At 42.0% G+C, this 17,962-nt stretch overlaps 1 protein-coding gene across 1 annotated transcript in view; it reads right to left on the reverse strand.

The window, feature by feature from the left end:
• LOC109901372 (exostosin-1-like) overlaps positions 1-17,962 on the reverse strand; it is a 293,610-nt gene that overhangs the window by 35,139 nt on the left and 240,509 nt on the right. The window contains exon 4 of the mRNA XM_031837173.1: positions 12,053-12,160. Coding sequence (XP_031693033.1) covers positions 12,053-12,160 — 108 coding nt within the window. The remainder of the gene's footprint in view (positions 1-12,052; positions 12,161-17,962) is intronic.

The following is a 17,962-nucleotide window of genomic DNA, read 5'->3' on the forward strand; positions in this document are numbered from 1 at the left end:
CAGAATCAACTGGAAGACAGGAGGGGGCAGCGTCTGCTGTACGACCTGCTGGGGTTGCCTGTACACAGCAATGACAGGGTTGGAACACAAAAAAAGATTAGTTGAAAGGCACACTGTCATGTCGGGATCAAATGAGCTAAAAATAAAAAGGTATTTTCTTCCCAAAAATAGCTTTTGTAGCCTTCAAATCAGACAACATGAACTCATAAGAATCAGACTGGTTCCAATCCATATCATAGATCATCTGCTCCCTTACAGATTCTCTGGTATGGTCCCTGTAGCATCCCCAGCTGAAAGAATGGTCAACTCTCAAACTGATGGTTCATGAAAGTTTCATGCGGTACCATTTCCATAAACACACCGTAAGAGCTCGTCCTCTTTCCAGCCAGGTGCTAAGTTCGTTGTTTCTTGGGTGCTTGAACAACCTTAACGAAAGCGTATTTTCCTTTTCCTCTCTCGTGCCTGTTTCCCATATACCCTTGGCGCGTAAAACAGAGAAGGCAAAAAGCCTGCTTTCAAAATAAAAGTCACACTAAACTGTCAAATATACAGGATAGGCTAGAGGATAGAAAGTTCATACAAGAAAATAAAAGTCCAAATATAGAGCAGACATGATCGGACACTCGTTTTAGGGGTACACTCCCACTAAATCAGGAGTGATTTGGAACAATGTACATGGTATACACTAATAACGAATGATTTATGTAATTTAAATGACCTAAGACCAGAAATAGGGTATCAGAAAGGTATGGAATCATAGCACAAACGACTCAAAAGTAGAAGAGATCATGGTTAGATATAGGATGTAAAGAGATTTGGGGAGGCATATATCTTAACCAGTCTCCAGCAACAAGACTAGCTTTTGAACTGGGCGTTCGAACACTGACAGCTTGGTGAGACGCTTGCCTGTCTTGTCTAACTTCCGATCACCAACACATATTTTCACTCTCCTTACTAGTCCATCTTTATCAACAGTAGTCTCTGAGACTCTACCCATCCGCCACTCATTTCTAGGCAGATCATCATCTCTCATCATCACTATGTCACCGAACTGCAGGTTTCTCGTCGGGATGTGCCAGCACTGCCGGATGGCGATGTTGGCTAGATACTCTTTTCGCCAGCGTCTCCAAAACCGTTCTACTTGATATTAAACAGGCCGTCACCTTTTCTGAGCGTACATGTCCTCCCTGATGAATCTGGCAGGAGGAAGTAGAGCTGTGGTAGATTTCATAGTAAGCAGATGATTAGGGGTGAGTGGCTCAAGACTGTTTGGATCATTGGGGTTGTCAACGGTGAGTGGGCGATTGTTTACAATTGCCATTGCGTTGTAGAAGAAGGCTCGTAGAGAATAATCATCTAGTCTACCAGAAGAGAGTGAGAGTGTGGAGCTAAGGATACCTCTCACTGTTCGCTCAAAGACGTCACCCACGTGACTTGAATGGGGGGCATTCATGCTGAAATCACACTGTTTCTCAACGAGATAGGCAGTCAGCCTGTCCATGTCAACTTCCTTGAGCGCTTCCTTCAGTTCATTATTGGCTCCCACAAAGTTGCTTCCTTGGGCACATTTAATCTGACGAACTGCACCACGTATGGTTATGAAGCATCGCAGACCATTAATGAAGGCATCTGTTGACATGTTATCTAATATTTCAATATGAACGGCACGAGAGCAAAAACAGGTGAAGAGAAGATCATACCTTTTATGCACTCTTCGTCCTTGCTTAATGAGAAATGGGCCAAAACAATCCATATCGCAGTATGTAAAGGGCGGTGATGAGTCCACACGCTCTGGAGGGAGATCAGCAATATTTTGCAAGGAGGCAACTGTAGACAGTATACCTTGACGCGTTGCAGGTTGGTCCTTGAGATTGACATTGAACTTGAAGCAGTCAAACTCAACGTGCCACTGAATCCCTAGTGCTTTTTTCTGATGGCAAGTCATCAAATGCAAGGTTACGGTCCTTAATGTCGGATGCACGTTCAGATGGTGGTATGCTTTCTAGGACAGCTCTGTCATTGGATACAAACATGTGCAGTCGAAGTTCTCGAGCCTCACGTGCAAACCGAATAGCATGTTCCGTACTGTCTATGCTTGTGACCCTGTCATCTACATAAAAGTCGCTCATGATGAATTGTGAGCCTAGAGGGTATAGGTCTCTGTTCTCCTTAGCTAGATGCTTCAGCCCATAGTTTGCACCTCCAGTAGATAATGCAGCACCAAACAGATGCAACTTCATGCAGAACACTTGAGGTTGTGGAGTAATGTCTCCCTTTTTCCACCAAAGGAAGCGCAGTTAGTTTCGGTCAGTCTCAGGAACATGGAACTGGTGAAACATCTTCTCAATGTCAAACATCTGCCAAATACACATGAGAACACCGTTCAGCTTGTCCATCAAATCAGGCCCTGGAAGCAGATGGTCATTTAAACTTGTACTTGGCAGAGCAATCAAATACTACGCGTAGCTTATCTGACTTCTTAGGATGATAGACACCATGATGAGCAATATTCCATTTCCTGCCTTCATTTTCATCATCTTCAACTTCTTCCGCGTCACCATTTTCAACCTCATCCATGAACCTCATCCATGAACTTGACAATGTTCCTTATACTTTTCATCGTTTAACAGTTTCCTTTTAAGATGGCTGAGTCGTACAATGGCGAGTTGTTTATCGTCGGGTAGATTGTGTCTCTCCTTAAAAGGCAAGGTCAATTTATAATGGTCATGACTATTTTTCCTTATACCATCATTCAGCTTGTTCAGGAAGAGGATGTCATCCTGAGACACGGTTTTGACATCTTCACTGGCGTCCTTGAAATCGGACTCCAGAATGTGAATAGCATCTGAAGGGGTTACTGAGGGGATATCTTTGACAATGACCCGGTGACACACACTAGCGACGCATTTACATTTGACTTTTAAATGTGTCACAGTTTGCAATTTCATTTTCAAATAGATAGACTATGCATACTCAATCATTTTTTTTTTTACCTTTATTTAACTAGGCAAGTCAGTTAGAACACATTCTTATTTTTAATGACGGCCTAGGAACAGTGGGTTAACTGCCTGTTCAGGGGCAGAACGACAGATTTGTACCTTGTCAGCTCAGGGATTTGAACTTGCAACCTTCTGGTTACTAGTCCAACGCTCTAACCACTAGGCTACCCTGCTATCATGAAAATGCTAATGCAATATCTTTTCTTGCATTTCATTTAGAATTTTGTCACCAAAAATGCAAAATTGCAAATATGACATTGATTTATAATTTCACCATTTGCATTTCCAATTGAGTTTAGGCAGCTAAATGCTTCCATAGATACTAGCCATATGACCACAACTACACTGAACAAAAATATTAACGCAATGTAAAGTGTTGGTCCCATGTTTCATGAGCTGAAATTAAAGACATTTCTTTACATCCCTGTTAGTGAGCATTTCTCATTTGCCAAGATAATCTGACAGATGTGGCATATCAAGAAGCTGATTAAACAGCATGATCATTACACAGGTGCACCTGTGGACAATAATAGACCACACTAAAAGGTGCAGTTTTGTCCCACAACACAATGCCAAAGTTGTCTCACATTTTGAGGGAGAATGCAATTAGCATGCTGACTGCAAGAATATCCACCAGAGGATTTAATGTTAATTTCTCTACTATAAGCCGCATCCAATGTCATTTTAGAGAATTTGGCAGCAAGTCCAACCGGTCTCACAACCGCAGACCACGTGTAACCATGCCACGTGCCACATAACCATGCCACGTGTGTGAATGCTTGGCTCATGTCACTGACGTGAAATGGCTAGCTAGTTAGCAGTGTGCACCAGTAGTGTTTCAATCGGTGACGTCACTCGTTCTGAGACCTTGAATGAGTTGTTTCCCTTGCTTTGCAAGGACTACAGCTTTTGTCGAGTGATGGGTAACGATGCTTTGTGGGAAGCAGTTGTTTACAGTTTTACAGAAAGTATTCAGACCCGTTGACTTTTTCCACATTTTGTTACGTTAAAACCTTATTTTCAAATTGATTCAATCGTTTTCCCCCCATAATGACGAAGCAAATACATAATTTTTTACATTTTTGCAAATGTATAAAAAATATCACATTTACATACGTATTAACTTCTTATGAATGGGGGCAGTATTGAGTAGCTTGGACGAATAAGGTGCCCAGAGGTGCCCAGAGTAAACTGCCTGCTACTCAGTCCCAGAAGCTAAGATATGCATATCATTAGTATATTTGGATAGAAAACACTCTGACGTTTCTAGAACTGTTTGAATGATGTCTGTGAGTATAACATAACTCATATGGCAGGCAAAAACCTGAGAGAAAATCCAACCCGGAAGTGGGAAATCTGAGGTTTGTAGGTTTTCAACTCATTGCCTATCGAAGATACAGTGGGATGTTGGTCATATTGCACTTCCTAAGACTTCCACTAGATGTCAACAGTCTTTAGAACCTTGTTTGATGCTTCTATTGTGAAGTGGGGGCGAATGAGAGGGAAATGAGTCAGAGGTCTGCCAGAGAGCCACGAGCTGGCCACGCTCGTTCACGTGAGAGCGAGCTCTGTTCCATTGCATTTCTACAGACAAAGGAATTCTCCGGTTGGAACATTATTGAATATTCATGTTAAAAACATCCTAAAGATTGATTCTATACATCTTTTGACATGTAACGGAATTTTTTAACTTTTTGTCTGCTCCTAGTGATCGCGCGTCAAGTAATTTGGATTTGTGAAATGAACGCGCTAACAAAAGGAGGTATTTGGACACAAATGATGGACATTATCGAACAAAACAAACATTTATTGTGGAACTGGGATTCCTGGGAGTGCATTCTGATGAAGATCATCAAAGGTAAGTGAATATTTCTAATGCTATTTCTGACTTCTGTTGACTACACAACATGGCGGATATCTGTTATACTCAGATTATAGCATGGTGTGCTTTTTCCGTAAAGTTTTTTAAAACTCTGACACAGCGGTTGCATTAAGGAGAAGTGTATCTATAATTCCGTACATAATAGTTGTATCTTTTATCAATGTTTATTATGAGTATTTCTATAAACTGATGTGGCTCTCTGCAAAATCACTGGATGTTTTGGAACTACTGAATGTAACGCGCTAATGTAAACTGAGATTTTTGTTATACAAATATGAACTTTATTGAACAAAACATATATGCATTGTGTAACGTGAAGTCCTTTGAGCGTCATCTGATGAAGATCATCAAAGGTTAGTTATCTCTTTCTGCTTTTTGTGACTCCTCTCTTTGGCTGGAAAAATGGCTGGTGTTTTTCTGTGACTTGGCTCTGACCTAACATAATCGTTTGGTTTGCTTTCGCTGTAAAGCCTTTTTGAAATCGGACACTGTGGTGGGATTAACAAGAAGTGTATCTTTAAATTGGTGTAAAATACTTGTATGTTCGAGGAATTTTAATTATGGGATTTCTGTTGTTTTGAATTTGGCGCCCTGCACTTTCACTGGGGTTGTCATATCGATCCCGTTAACGGTATCTCAGCCCAAAGAGGTTTTTAAGACACTTTACTCAGTACTTTGTTGCAGCACCTTTGGCAGAGATTACAGCCTCGAGTCTTCTTGGATATGACGCTACAAGCTTGGCACACCTGTATTTGGAGAGTTTCTTGCATTCTTCTCTGCAGATCCTCTCAAGCTCTGTCAGGTTGGATGGGGAGTGTCGTTGCACAGCTAATTTCAGGTCTTTCCAGAAATGTTTGATCAGGTTCAAGTCCGGACTCTGGCTGGGCCACTCAAGGACATTCAAAGACTTGTCCCGAAGCCAAATCTGCATTGTCTTGGCTGTGTGCTTAGTGTCGTTGTCCTGTTGGAAGGTGAACCTTCGCCCCCAGTCTGAGGTCCTGAGCGTCCTGGAGCAAGGATCTCTCTGTACTTTGCTCCGTTCATTTTCCCCTCAATCAAATCAAATCAAATTGTATTTGTCACATACGCTGAATACAACAGGTGTAGACTTTACAGTGAAATACTTACTTACAAGCCCTTAACCAACAATGCAGTTTTAAGAAAAAGTGTTAAGTATTTACTAAATAAACTGAAGTAAAGAATAAATAAATAAAAATAAAAATGAAAAACACAAGAAAATTCTGACTAGTCTTCCAGTCCCTGCAGTCCCGAGCTGAAAAACATCCCCACAGCAGGATGCTGCCACCACCATGCTTCACCGCATGGCATTCAGGCGAAATAGTTCAATCTTGGTTTCATCAGACCAGGCAATCTTGTTTTTCATGGTCTGAGAGTCCTTTAGGTGCCTTTTGGTAAACTCCAAGCGGGCTGTCATGTGCCTTTTACTAAGGAGTGGCTTCCATCTGGCCACTCTACAATAAAGGCCTGATTGGTGAAGTGCTATAGAGATGGTTGTCCTTCTTGGAGGTTCTCCCATCTCCACAGAGGAACTCTGGAGCTCTGCAAGAGTGGCCATCGGGTTCTTGGTCAACTCCCTGACCAAGGCCCTTCTCCCCCAATTGCTCAGTTTGGCTAGGTGCCCAGCTCTAGGAAGAGTCTTGGTGGTTCCAAACTTCTTCCACTTAAGAATGATGGAGCCCACTGGGTTCTTGGGGATTTTCAATGCTGCAGAAATGTTTTGGTACCGTTCCTGTCTAGAAGCTCTATGGACAATTCCTTCGACCTCATTGCTTGGTCTTTGCTTTGGCATGCACTGTCAACTGTCTGACCTTATATAGACAGGCATGTGCCTTTCCAAATAATATTTACAACAGGCAGACTCCAATCAAGTTGGAGAAACATCTCAAGGATGATCAATTTAAACAGAATGCGGCTGTTCAGAGTCCCATAGCAAATGGACTGAATACTTATGTAAATAAGGTATCTGTTATTTACGCTTCATCATTATGTGTTATTGTGTGTAGGTTGATGAGGCTGTACGGTAAGAAAATGTGGAAAAATTCAAGGGGTCTGAATACTTTCCAAATGCACTGTATATGTTCAGCTTTGAGCCCAGGTTGGGGCAAGGAGAAGGACGGAAGCAGGACTGTTAAGGTAAATTCACACACTACGGATACGGAAGGTAAGGAGCGTAGCGCAGTGTTGCAATGTCGTTTTTTGTCAAAAGTCCAATTTTATTAGTCACATGCGCCGAATACAACAGGTGTAGACCTTACATTGAAATGCTTACTTACGAGCCCCTAACCAACAATGCAAAAAATATGAGTAAGAATAAGAATAAAAGTAACAAGTAATTAAAGAGCAGCAGTAAAATAACAATATACAGAGGGGGGTAGTGGTACAGTGTCAATGTGCAGGGGCACCGGTTAGTTGAGGCAATATGTACATGTAGGTAGAGTTATTAAAATGAATGACTATGCATAGATGATAACAACAGAGAGTAGCAGTGGTGTAAAGGGGGGGGGGGGCAATGCAAATAGTCTGGGTAGCCATTTGATTGAATGTTCAGGAGTCTTATGGCTTGGGGGTAGAAGCTGTTTAGAAGCCTCTTGGACCTAGACTTGGCGCTCCGGTACCGCTTGCCGTGCGATAGCAGAGAGAACAGTCTATGTCTACAGTGGCTGGAGTCTTTGACATTTTTTAGGGCCTTCCTCTGACACCGTTTGGTATAGAGGTCCTGGATGGCAGGAAGCTTGGCCCCAGTGATGTACTGGGCCATACGCACTACCCTCTGTAGTGCCTTGCGGTCGGAGGCCGAGCAGTTGCCATACCAGGCAGTGATGCAACCCGTCAGGATGCTCTCGATGGTGCACATCTTTTGAGGATCTGAGAACCCATCACAAATCTTTTCAGTCTTGTGAGGGGGAATAGGTTTTGTCGTGCCCTCTTCACAACTGTCTTGGTGTGCTTGGACCAGTTAGTTTGTTGGTAATGTGGACACCAAGGAACTTGAATCTCTCAACCTGCTCCACTACAGCCCCGTCGATGAGAATGGGGTTGTGCTCGGTCCTCTTTTCCTGTAGTCCACAATCACCTCCTTTGTCTTGATCACGTTGAGGGAGAGGTTGTTGTCCTGGCACCACATGGCCAGGTCTGTGACCTCCTCCCTATAGGTCTCGTTGTCGTCGGTGATCAGGACTACTGCTGTTGTGTCATCGGCAAACTTAATGATGGTGTTGGAGTCATGCCTGGCCGTACAGTCATGACTGCACCCCTGAGGATCAGCATGGCGGATGTGTTGTTACCTACCCTTACCACCTGGGGCGGCCCATCAGGTAGTCCAGGATCCATTTGCAGAGGGAGGTGTTTTGTCCCAGGGTCCTTAGCTTATTGATGTGCTTTGAGGGCACTATGGTGTTGAACACTGAGCTGTAGTCAATGAATAGCTTTCTCACATAGGTGTTTATTTTGTCCAGGTGGGAATGGGCAGTGTGGAGTCCAATAGAGATTGCATCATCTGTGGATCTGTTAGGGTGGTATGCATATTGAAGTGGGTCTAGGGTTTCTGGGATAATGGTGTTGATGTGAGCCAAGAAGGGCGGCTCCTTGTAATACACTCCGACAATAACCGTTCTTATTATACCTCAGTGCATTTAACATACTTTGTACTCCCTGAAAATTGAGACGCGCCGGATCATTCCTTCTGTAGCTGTTGGGGCAGTGTTGTTGCTTCGGTCCTTGATATGATCTATAGGCTATATAGGCTATTTATCAAAGTAGCCAATTTTGCATTGATAATCAACTATAATCTCAGCGTCTGTTCAAACAACAAAGATCCACCCAAAAGCATTTTGCTTAGAAGTAATAACTATTGATTCAAGGCTATTGTGAAATGGTAGAACCTAATGTAGCCAACTATACTACATGACCAAAAGTATGTGGACACCTGCAAGTCAAACATCTCATTCCAAAATCATGGGCATTAATATGGAGTTGGTCCCCCCTTTACTGCTTAACAGCCTCCAATCTTCTGGGAAGGCTTTACACCAGATGTTGGAACATTGCTGCGGGGACTTGCTTCTATTCAGCCACAAGAGCATTAGTGAGGCCGGGCACTGATGTTGGGTGTTTAGGCCTGGCTCGCAGTCAGTATTCCAATTCATCGCAAAGCTATTCAATGGGGTCGAAGTCAGGGCTCTGTGCAGGCCAGTCAAGTTTTTCCACACCGATCTCGACAAACTGTTTCTGTATGGACCTCGCTTCGTTTGGGCCTTCCCCAAACTGTTGCCACAAAGTTGGAAGTACAGAATCGTCTAGAATGTCATTGTATGCTGTAGCATTAAGATATCCCTTTACTGGAACCAAGGGGCCTAGCCTGATCCATGAAAACAGCCCCAGATCATTATTCCTCCTGCACCAAACTTTACATTTGGCATGATGCATTCGGGCAGGAGGTGTTCTCCTGGTATCCGCCTAACCCAGTATAGTCCGTTGGACTGCCAGATGGTGAAGCCTGAGGCATCACTCCGGAGAACGCGTTTCCACTGCTCCAGAGTCCAATGGTGGTGAGCTTTACACCACTCCAGCCGACGTTTGGAATTGCGCGTGGTGTGCATCTGCTCGGCCTTGGAAACGCATTTCATGAACCTCCTGACGAACAACTCTTGTGCTGACGTTGCAGTTTGGAACTCGTAGTGAGTGTTGCAACAAAGGACAGACAATTTTTACACGCTTCAGCACCTCATCGGTCCCGTTCTGTGAGCTTGTGTGGCCTACCACTTCACGGCTGAGCTGTTGTTGCTCCTAGACCTTTTCACTTCACAATAACAGAATTTACAGTTGACCGGGCAACTCTAGCAGGGCAGAAATATGACGATCTGACTTGTTGGAAAGGTGACATCCTATGACGGTGCCAAGTTGAAAGTCACTAAGCTCTTCAGAATGGGCCATTCTACTGCCTGTATTTGTCTATGGAGATTGCATGGCTGTGTGCTCAATTCTATACACCTGTCAGCAACGGGTGTGGCTGAACTAGCCGAATCCACTAATTTGAAGGGGTGTCCACCTACTTTTGGCCATGTAGTGTCACTAGCCATGTGCTTTTTAAATCCATGACCAAAACATGTTTTATTTTTAGCTGATATCAGAATGCATACACAAGCAGCATATCAAACTGGGATAATGTTTTAGGTTACACCGGCAAGTATAAGAATATTTGCCTGGGCATATTATTTGGTTATAGATCGGATTATTTCACAAAAAAGTGCACATTATCAAACCTAACAAAAAAAATCCTTCTTCAAACACAAAGATCCTTAGCTAGAAATAAAATATGTAAATACTTGCTCTAGTAAAAAAATATGTATTATGCAGCTTTATTGTTTTAGAAAAGGGGATGGATTACACAGGGGAAAGTGCCTTCCTTTTTTCCTTTTACTTGTCACTCCTATTGGCTCCTCCACTCGAAGGTTTGTGGTCTCTGATTGGCCTAAAGTCAAGTTGTTGGCTACTGACGAGCAGGGCGATTCTACAAGTAGAAACGTCAGGTTTGTCTGTACCAGGTTGGCACTCAGCAGGTACATATTTTGTTCTAGCAAGAGATGGAACGGCCTCCTACTGTGTTAAGTATCTATCAGCCCTCTGTTTTCTTGGTGTGTCTGACTTCTAAGTGCTTAATTTAATTAGATGTAACAATTATTTGTGCCTAGTGAACAAATGCTGTCATTATATATTTTTTCTTTCTTCTAGAGACAAAACATCCTTGAGTGCCTCATATCCTGTCACAGCATATTTTCCATGTCTACACATATCCGACAACAATTAGCATGCTTTTAGGACAGGGTCTTTGTAACTAGGGGGTGAAGAGAGTGAGAAAAAACAATAGTTAGCAACTCTGAATGTCTTTCATTCAACAGCGTATAATTACAGGACTTGTATTAAAACCATTTACGGCTTTTAATAGGCTGCATTTGCATTGTGTGTTGACTCAATTTTGCAATTGAGTGCAAATCAACTGATACACATCTTTGTGTGTATCAGTAGTCTGAGATAAAATAAATGTGTCGGGTTTCAATAGAACCATGGGTCGTTCCCAGGTCAACGGGAACAGGCAGCTCCTCTAATAATTGCGCGGATTTCATAAGTGGGGGATGGAACTGAGACAAGAAGGTGAATGACACTGAGGGAAATCTTGTCATATCTCGGCACACATCATTTCCTCATTTATTTTCATGTTCTGGGTGACATTTTGCATATCGTAAATCAAAGGTCTTCCTTTTTGCCACATCAGCTGCTAATAAGTTCAGTAATTAAAGAATATAAATATCATACATCTTGAATTACATAATTAATGGGATAGTTGATTGATACAGGGCCCATGCTCTGGGAGACATTAGGGAGATGGGCGGGCGGTTGCAGGGATGGGGTGGATTAATATGTGTAGGTATATTGGCATTTCATCACACCCCTCTGCAAACAAGCCCCTCTGAAACCGTGGGTGTGGCTGGCAAGATGAGGATTCACTTCCTCTAATTCTGGATACTTGGTATAGTATGTAAAGTTAAAGGATGGCTAGTTTATGAAGCTAACAAAATGTAACTGTAGGAATGCGCAGATTAGCGTTTGTCAAAATGATTCTTCTTCTGGAGGCAGCTCTGCAGAGCTGTCACTAGCTGGAACAGCCACAAATTCCATTTTTTATTTATTTAAACCTAACCTTAAATTAAGATCATGAAAAATCATGAATTTTTACAATATAGACCATTTTGACTTTGCAGCTGGCCCATCTAGCGGAAATCGCTCAGTTCTGCCTCAAGGACAAGACTCATCCCAATGAACGTGAAACTGCAACTAATGCGGAATGATAAGAGAGAGTAGTTTGAGGTAACAGAATATTACAGCAAACAGGAGTGCTGTGATAGGACAATATTGACCCCCCAAAAAGTTACTGTAGTACGTTTGCAAAATTGTATCAATATATTCCTTTGGAGAGAGCGGTAAAAGTCATCCATCCCAGTGGTCCTTACTAAGGGCTACTTTAGAGCCCAACGTGAGTTGTGATTGCCTTGTGTTCTAGCATAAGGTACAGCTTACGGTACTGTATAACAGCATGAGAGAGCGAGTGAGAGAGAGAAAGAAGTGTCATAGGGAGGAGGTCTCCATCAGTAGTTACCTGCAGCAGGAGCCTCTCGTCCCCGATGACAGCTGCTTTGCTCCAGTCGATGATCTCGGAAAAAGGCAGCTCCCAGCCGTTGCTCAGTAGGACAGGGATACAGGCAGCCTGGGGGAGGAGGACGGTAGCCCAGGGGGAAGCACAGAGAGGGTCAGTGGGAATAGAATATGCACATACACCTCTATTATGGATACCAGTCTCTACCCTTCTACTGGACTGTTAAGAAATAGTCATAGTTATAAGAGCTAGTCCAGATATTTCTTGACAGTAAAGTATCAGATTATTTTGTAGTCATGTCTACAAACAGGTTCATCAGAATGCCCTGTCATACAGAGTGAAACGTGGAATGTTAGTCACACAATGGTAGGGCGTATTGTATAACGCTATTTAGTTGAACCTATTGGGTCTTATCATTAGTGCAGATAATTAGTTACTAGCATCAAACAAATACCTGAGTAATTAGTTATATTTTTAGTTCGTATGTTTTCATTGTTTATTGAACATAGTTCATCACTCACTGAACTGGTTTTAATATTCAGAAAAACTTGTGGTTTACCTCAAAGCTGCACCTTTATAATGGCAATTAGAAATTGTTTCACTCCTTTCACTCCTTTCACTCCTGCAACATTTTTTTAGGTGATGGAGCGCTACATAAAAAATGCAAATGACGTCATAATTTCCTGAATCAAAGTTTGTACCGACAGATGTAGCCTATTGAATATATAAATCTATATAATATAATTCTATATTATTATAGAATATGCATAAAATTCATCCTCATTTTGCAACGTCTGCCTATACTAGAGGTCGACTGATTAATCGGCATGGCCGATTACATTGCAATCCACGAGGAAACTGCAGGCTGACCACCTGTTACACGAGTGCAGCGTCAAAAGGACCTTGTGGCTGCAAGGAGCCAAGGTAAGTTGCTAGCTACATTAAACTTATCTTATAAAAAACAATTAATCTTCACATAATCACTAGTTAACTACACATGGTCGATGATATTACTAGGTTAACTAGCTTATCTTGCGTTGCATATAATCAATGCGGTGCCTGTTAATTTATCATAAAATCACAGCCTACTTCAGCTTCGCCAAACGGGTGATGAATTTTTACAAAAGCGCATTCGCGAAAAAAGCACAATCGTTGCACAAATGTACCTAACCATAAACATCAATGCCTTTCTTAAAATCAATACACAGAAGTATTTATTTTTAAACCTGCATATTTAGTTAAAAGAAATTCATGTTAGCAGCCAATATTAGCCAATCCTCCAACTGCTCTTAAACGCTAGTAAAACCAAATGCATGCTTTTCAACCGGTCGCTGCCTGCACCTGCATGCCCGACTAGCATCACCACCCTGGATGGTTCCGACCTAGAATATGTGGACGTCTATAAGTACCTAGGTGTCTGGCTAGACTGCAAACTCTCCTTCCAGACTCATATCAAACATCTCCAATCGAAAATCAAATCAAGAGTCGGCTTTCTATTCCGCAACAAAGCCTCCTTCACTCAAGCCGCCAAGCTTACCCTAGTAAAACTGACTATCCTACCGATCCTCGACTTCGGAGATGTCATCTACAAAATGGCTTCCAACACTCTACTCAGCAAACTGGATGCAGTCTATCACAGTGCCATCCGTTTTGTCACTAAAGCACCTTATACCACCCACCACTGCGACTTGTATGCTCTAGTCGGCTGGCCCTCGCTACATATTCGTCGCCAGACCCACTGGCTCCAGGTCATCTACAAGTCTATGCTAGGTAAAGCTCCGCCTTATCTCAGCTCACTGGTCACGATGGCAACACCCATCCGTAGCACGCGCTCCAGCAGGTGTATCTCACTGATCATCCCTAAAGCCAACACCTCATTTGGCCGCCTTTCGTTCCAGTACTCTGCTGCCTGTGACTGGAACGAATTGCAAAAATCGCTGAAGTTGGAGACTTTTATCTCCCTCACCAACTTCAAACATCAGCTATCTGAGCAGCTAACCGATCGCTGCTGCTGTACATAGTCTATTGGTAAATAGCCCACCCTTTTCACCTACCTCATCCCCATACTGTTTTTATTTATTTACTTTTCTGCTCTTCTGCACACCAATATCTCTACCTGTACATGACCATCTGATCTTTTATCACTCCAGTGTTAATCTGCAAAATTGTAATTATTTGCCTACCTCCTCATGCCTTTTGCACACATTGTATATAGACCCCCCCTTTGTTTTCTACTGTGTTATTGACTTGTTAATTGTTTACTCCATGTGTAACTCTTTGTTGTATGCTCACACTGCTATGCTTTATCTTGGCCAGGTCGCAGTTGCAAATGAGAACTTGTTCTCAACTAGCCTACCTGGTTAAATAAAGGTGAAATAAAAAAAAATAAAGAAAATTAATTTTGGGAAATTGTGTCACTTCTCTTGCGTTCAGTGCAAGCAGAGTCAGGGTATATGCAACAGTTTGGGCCACCTGAATCTTTCTTCCTAACAAAGACCGTAATTCATTTGCCAGGTTGCCATCCGTTCGATAAAATAGGGAACGGTTCGGTATTTCACTGAAAGAATAAACGTTTTGTTTTCGAAATGATAGTTTCCGGATTTTTACCATATTAATGATCAAATGCTCGTATTTAGGTGTTTATTATATTATATTGATTGATATTGTCCGATTGAGCGGTGATAGGCAGCAGCAGGCTCATAAGCATTCATTCAAACAGCACTTTACTGCGTTTGCCAGCAGCTCTTAGCAATGCCTGAAGCACAGCGCGGTTTATGACTTCAAGCCTTTTACGCTGGCAATACTAAAGTGCCTATAAGAACATCAATAGTCAAAGGTATAGGAAATACAAATGGTATAGAGAGAAATAGTTGATGCATCATAATTCCTATAATAACTAGAACCTAAAACTTCTTAACTGGGAATATTGAAGAACTGGGAATATTGAATCACCAGCTTTCATATGTTCTCATGTTCTGAGCAAGGAACTTAAACATTAGCTTTTTACCATGGCACATATTGCACTTTTACTTTCTTCTCCAACACTGTGTTTTTGCATTATTTAAACAAAATTGAACGTGTAATTATTTACTTGAGACTAAATAGATTTGATTTATGTACTATACTAAGTTCAAATAAAAGTGTTCAATGTTCATTCAGTATTGTTGTAATTGTCATTATTACAAATATATATATAATACCAATTATACCGATTATTGGTCCTCCAATAATCATAATCGGTCAACCTCTAGCCTATACCCACACATATTGTCTCAATATTTATTTTTAATACCCTCAATTACCAAGTTAAGCATACCTAATTTCAAAATAGGCCATCACAGTCAATCGTGAATGATAATTATTCACGTTTTACCGGTGATCATCATTAATTTGATTGACCGCAATCAGTTTTATGGAAATATGCATTTATAGTGTGAATATGCATCTTGAGTGTTATTTTAAGTGATTGGAGGGCCATTCGTGCTGCTGAAAGGACAGCGCCAGGATCGTGCAATGATGTTAAAAAAGTTTAACCAACTTGTGGTGCTGAAGGATAGCTCTGCAATTCGGCCAGTTCAGGAACAAACAATATTCATTTATAGTATAGCCTAATAGGCTACGACTACGTGGTATAGCTATTTGAAGGCTATAGCCTAATGTAAATACAAATACATATAGCTTAATATCCCTGTACTGTTTGCAGGGAGAGCTTTAATTGTGAGTAGGCATTACACTGTATTGTGTAGCTTATACCCTATTACAGAATAAAAAGAAAACTGAGGTGAAATATCAATTCATATCATTTATTTGCAGAGATTGAACATTAATTCAAATCAATTGACAAAGTAGTGAACATAAATCATTACTACGTAGAATTGCAGAACATTTGTTTTAAAACATAAAATAAAATCAAGCTTTTGATGTGTAACCATGCACCTCAATAAACTAATATAATCTTAATGCATTATTACCTGCAACTTGGCCTAATTCATATTTCCAATTGCCCACCCTGCCATCCCAAGCTAGAACAGGCTTTGCGTCTCAACCAATAGCCAATAGTCAAAATATCCCAAGGAGGGATACTACAACTTCCAGAGGGTCAGGCTCCATGGGCTTTGCTGTGGCTACTATGGTTTGGATTTCCTCCGCAGAACGGTGTCGCCGTTACCAAGTGGTCACATTTGGTTCTGGATTCCACTCCGCAAGAGGGGGTCGGTGGAGTTTTATGAACATCAAGACAGACACAGTGTTAATTTGGATCCTAGATCTCGTTGGTGTGATGATAAGGTTCATGTGGCTGAACCCCCTCTAACACGCCGCCGAGGTACAGTGCTTGACTTGGACTAAAATAGGTTCCAGTACTCATTTTGGGTGCCGGTACTGTTTATATATAGGTGCAGGAGCTCCACAATAATTTTGAGCAGGAGCTCAAGTAGTAGAGAAATGGAAGTCCCTAAAGCCATTGATGGTGGAGGCACACAGGAGGGAGAGCGTTGGCACAGGATGCAAATGTCTTCTTGCTTGAATCCCGGAGGGGGAGGCTCTGGCCAGCTCTCTCTCCAGGATGTTTGCCTGACATATCAGGTGTGTGCCCTGCAGCCTGGTTCGCTGCGGACAAGCCTTTAAAGTTTGTGGCTGTGAACATGTGGCTTCTCATTTTGTTTATAAGACTGGATAGAAACAGCTGGTGAATCTTTATAAACGTTTGCCAAAGTGGTCAAGCATCTGATGGACCTTCGCAGTGCACACACGTAGCCTACAGTTAATCATTATCGCCACAGCCAGAAATATATATATTTTTATTTAACCTTTATTTAACTAGGCAAGTCAGTTAATAACAAATATTCTTTAGAATGACGACCTACACCTGCCAAATCCGGACGACGCTGGGCAAATTGTGCGCTGCCCTATTGGACTCCCAATCACCACCGGTTGTGATTTCTTATTTACATTTTTTTGTGTTACAGCCTGGATTTGAAGTGCCGCCTCTAGCACTGAGATGCGGCAGTGCCTTAGACCGCCACTCGGGAGCCCCCCAGGAAGACAGGGAAGAAATGTAATATTATTTATTTAGAATTTATCAGAATACATTTTCCAGAAGTAGTTTTACCAGCTTTGTGTATTATCAAACTGAAAAAGTGAGGGAGCGCCTCTCCCCCACACTCTTGCAGCACTACAACACTGCTCCTTAAACCTGTTAACACAATTCCATTAAAAGAAACACCATAGCAACACAAACCTGTTTATCACAAACTTAAAGCCAGGCTTTTCCGGGGATCAAATTCTCTATCAAGGTAAGTTTGCAAAGGATTTACTTTTAATGGATGCTCAGAGGTGAGAAAACCAAAGTGGCAACCATTTTTAGGGAGAATAACATTTGTTTAACTATGTGCATTAGCACTTACGGATAAATTAACACTGCCAACTTCATCAGAATCCCTTTTAATTTCCTGTACAGTGGCACTGCATTTAGAGGGATCTAATTTGATGTGTCTTGTAGTCATCAATCATACATGCAGACTAAAATAATAAAAACCAAGGCAGCATACTGAACTGTACAGCACCATGAATTCATGTTTACATTTCAAGGGAGACTTGGATCTCCATCATTAAAAGTTGACTCATTTGGGGCTTATAGGGGCTTTGTGAGAAATGCCAAGTCCAGGATTGGTGGTGGCCTGTCTGTCTGTTTAAATCCCTACTGCTCTTTAGTGATTTGCATGGCCTGGCTCAGTGTCGTGGCATCATCACACTCCTTGCCTTTCCTTCTCATCTCCCACTTCTTTCCTCTCCTCCCCTTCTTTCCTCTCCCCTCTTCTCCTTTCCTTCTCCTCCCTCCCCTCTGCTGTTGTAGGGAAACAAATCATTGCCTGCTGCCACACCAGCCCCAGTCTTATCCTTCCATCCATCTGC

The sequence above is a fragment of the Oncorhynchus kisutch genome, linkage group LG12 (assembly GCF_002021735.2).
Source record: "Oncorhynchus kisutch isolate 150728-3 linkage group LG12, Okis_V2, whole genome shotgun sequence".
NCBI classification, from domain to species: domain Eukaryota; kingdom Metazoa; phylum Chordata; class Actinopteri; order Salmoniformes; family Salmonidae; genus Oncorhynchus; species Oncorhynchus kisutch.